This window comes from Oryzias melastigma, linkage group LG17, assembly GCF_002922805.2.
Source record: "Oryzias melastigma strain HK-1 linkage group LG17, ASM292280v2, whole genome shotgun sequence".
In the NCBI taxonomy this organism is placed as follows: Eukaryota; Metazoa; Chordata; class Actinopteri; order Beloniformes; family Adrianichthyidae; genus Oryzias; species Oryzias melastigma.
The window spans coordinates 5,789,496-5,793,122 of NC_050528.1; the positions used below are offsets into that span (position 1 = coordinate 5,789,496).

General features: G+C 40.0%; 1 protein-coding gene across 2 annotated transcripts in view; it reads right to left on the minus strand.

Annotated features, from left to right (window-relative positions):
* agap3 (ArfGAP with GTPase domain, ankyrin repeat and PH domain 3) overlaps positions 1-3,627 on the minus strand; it is a 202,564-nt gene that overhangs the window by 90,924 nt on the left and 108,013 nt on the right. For both annotated transcript variants that reach the window (XM_024273323.2, XM_024273320.2), the window contains exon 3: positions 569-656. In XM_024273323.2, the coding sequence (XP_024129091.1) occupies positions 569-656 (88 nt within the window). The remainder of the gene's footprint in view (positions 1-568; positions 657-3,627) is intronic.

A 3,627-nucleotide genomic window follows, 5' to 3' on the forward strand; every position in this document is an offset into this window, starting at 1 on the left:
CTTTTACTGTTTGGCTTCAACAATTCACTGCATCTATATGGAGTCTGTGGAGTTTTTAGAGTTTTCATCCAAAACTTCCACAAATTGGACGTGACCTCCTTTCAGCATCTGACTTTATTGCTAAACAGAATACCATTTTTCCTCAGTGGGGGCTGATATTACACCCCAGGGGACCACGTTTAGCTTTTGGGTCCCATTTTATTCACTAATAAGCTTCAGGGAATCAATTCTTCCACATAAATTTCCTTTTGTGTAGTGATGCTCTTACAGAAAAACCCTTTTAGACAATATTAAAATAAATACATTTTACTTGTATGGATAATAAAAAAATGTTAGTGCCAATTTTATGTATTAAAAAATAGCATCAAAACCAGCAACTTAAACTGTTTGTGAAAGTTTGGACACATTTTCTTATTTCCTGATTGTGTCTAAACTTTTGACAAACATCATAGTCTTAGGAGAACGTTCCAGAGCGCTGAATTATTCAGAAGCTCGCTTTCTGTTTCTTTGTTTTCTGTCAAATATGCAAATCTCCCGGTAACCCTCACCTCCTTCTGCAGACTCTTACCTTCAGGAGACTCCTCCTGCACATATGTTCCTGTCAAGTATCGATGCACTAAGGCAGACTTCCCACTGGACAGATTTCCCACAATGCCCTGGGAATCCACAAGAAAAATATTATTACAAACACGACACACAGACTTAAGGAAACATGACACGACTGAGATCTGAATGGAAAAGAACTAGCATTTCTTAAAAAAAGACATTTTATCCAAATATTTTGACTTTTTTAACTTAAAAACACAAGAAAGTAACATCAATATATTGTGAAGGTTTTAAACAAAACCGTCTTCTTTAAGGTTTCTGTCAAGCATTTACTCAAATTGAAAGCTTTATGGATGACAATAGTCTAATTTATGATTAAAATGACTTTTCTTAAATGCTTATTAAAACATCATTATTGTATTTTGAGAGCCAATTGAAGGAAATTGAAATGCTTAAATGTTTAAAAGCCTATTATTTTTCTATCACTGAAAACAGCTGCGTCACCTCCTCTGCCTGCCTGCAGTGCTGGCAGCTGCATCCTTAAGCCTCTCCCTCTCCCTAAGACTGACACAACCTGTCCATTAGTCATACAGATCTTTTGCAGGGAGATTTTGCTCAGCAAAACAACAACAATCTGCTTTAAAGAGTTTCCACAGTGAGAAAACTTTCCTTATTTTGGTGTAGGAGGAAAGAAAAACTTCAGTTTTCACATTTCTTAAGCATTTTATTTTAAATAAATAATGATGCAGTGAAGTGTGACTTATGCTACTGTTTAAATATATAAATATAAGGTCCAACACATGATATACTTTAAAAAAAGCATTATTAAATGCCTTTATTGAGAATTTATCTTCATGACAGCTCAAAATAAAAACGTAAGGTGTAAATAAAACTAACTTGAGACATTTATTGTGTTTTTGGCGTTTTTCTGACAATAAAGGACTAATATAAAGAAAATTAAGCTAAAGATTTGCATTTGTTAAGTATTTCTTCATTCAAATGTATTCACAAGGTGACATCCATTCTAATATATCCGCTTTACCCTTGTAGTACCTTATGGGGTCCAGATGACCCCACCCTTATATTGAGCACAAGGTGCTACCCTTGGTATGTGGACGGCAGAAGTGGGGTCATCTGGACCCCACAAGACAGCACGCTGAATTTTTCTTTTCAGTGATTTTTGATGGTCACTGGTGTCCGTGGCAGACATGAAATCCTGTCCACTTTAATCCACATTAGTCATTGGATAGATCACACGCCAATATAAGGCTTGGGTCATCTGGACCCCATAAGATAGCTCAAAGATGACTAGATTCATGCATCTTTGTTTTCTCAGTTGAGTTGGCATCTGGCTCCAAACTGTATATCTGGATAGCTCCAATATCCATTCATCCATCCATCCAACTTCTCTACCCATCCAGGACCAGGTGTCGGGATCTGTAGGTTTTTTGGCCTTCTTGGCTTTCCATACTTCTGTTTCCTGATTGCTGATTCCACACAGCTGGGCCTGGATTACTCCAGCTTGTCTCCTTCCTTGCGCGTTCTGCCTTTGTTCAAGTCTGTTCAGGCCTGCTTATTTCTGTCTTGCTGGTTTTGACTCTTTTTTTCTGCTCCTGGATATTGAGTCAAGTCTGCTCCCTTGATGTGTTGCTCATCTGGATTGGATCCCACACATATGACCCTGGCCTGGATTTAACAAAGATTCCCTGCTGCCCTCAAATCTCCACATTGGCATTCCCAAAGTCAACTCTCCTGTGTATCTGGCAGCAACAAAGTTTTCACGCCACCTAAAGCTCCAATAAACTGTATATATCTAGCCCTCAGTGTGCTCCTCCATGGGTGTCCGACTCTGCGCACCTAGTTGGGGAAGCAGCAGTCTTAGTTAGCAAAGATGTCCAGACTTCCCTCTCCCCGGCCACTTCCTCCAGCTCCTCGGGGGGGACTCCAAGACGTTCGCAGGCCAGCCGAGAGACATAGTCTCTCCAGCGTGTCCTGGGTCTTCCCGGGACCTCCACCTAATGGGACATGCCCGGAACACCTCTCCAGGGAGGCATCAAGGAGGCATCTGGACCAGATGCTCGAGCCACCTCAACTGGCTCCTCACAATATGGAGGAGCAACGTCTTTACTGCGGGTGACCAAGCTTCTCACCCAATCTCTAAAGGAGCACCCAGCCACCCTTCCAAGGAAGTTCATTTTGGCCGCTTGTATCCGGGATCTTGTTCGTTTGTTCATGACCCAGAGCTCATGACCATAGGTGAGCAATGGAATAAAGATCGTCTGGTAAATTGAGAGCTTTGCTTCTTGGCTCAACTCTCTCTTCACCACAACTGACCAGTCCCATTACTCTTGAACAAGACCTTAGGATACTTAAACTCCTCCACTTATCGAGAGAGGACAAACTACCTTCTCTAGTCGAGAAGCATGGCCTTAGACTTAATGGTGCTGACCCTCATCCCAACCACTTCACACTGGGAAGCTATTTTTGTTGCACCAGTAACGTTACACAGCAAAATCAGTAGTGTTAATTTAACTCCCATAGAGTCAATTATAACACTTTGAAAGTGTTTATATAATTCTCACCAGCCCAGTGTTGAAATTACAATATAGAAAGTGTAACTTTTTTAACTCTATAGTAGTGTTACATAACTGACAATCTCGGTGTTGTTTTTGACACCTTGACAGTGTTTTTTTAACACTAAATTGTGTCAATGATGTACTCTTTATGTGAGTTGAATTTCAATCAATAATTTATTTGTAAATAAAAATATAATTTGTTGTTAGTCATGTTCATTCATGTATGAACAAACAGTGATTTCCTATCACATTTAATATTTTTTAGTATACAATTCCAGGAGGAATGTCATCTACATTTGGGGTTCACACAACCCCAAAGACATTTTGAATAGTAGACAATAGGCGGGGCTAGCTCCCAGATTGCCACAATACAAGTTAAAGTATAGCAGTTGAAGTGAGCCTTTTTGTGATCATACAGAAGACATGTAGAAGCAGTGACATGTTCATCTTTTCCCTTCTTGTCCACAGCTGGGTTGAAGGTTCAGCGGTTTGAGAAAAAGTGTCA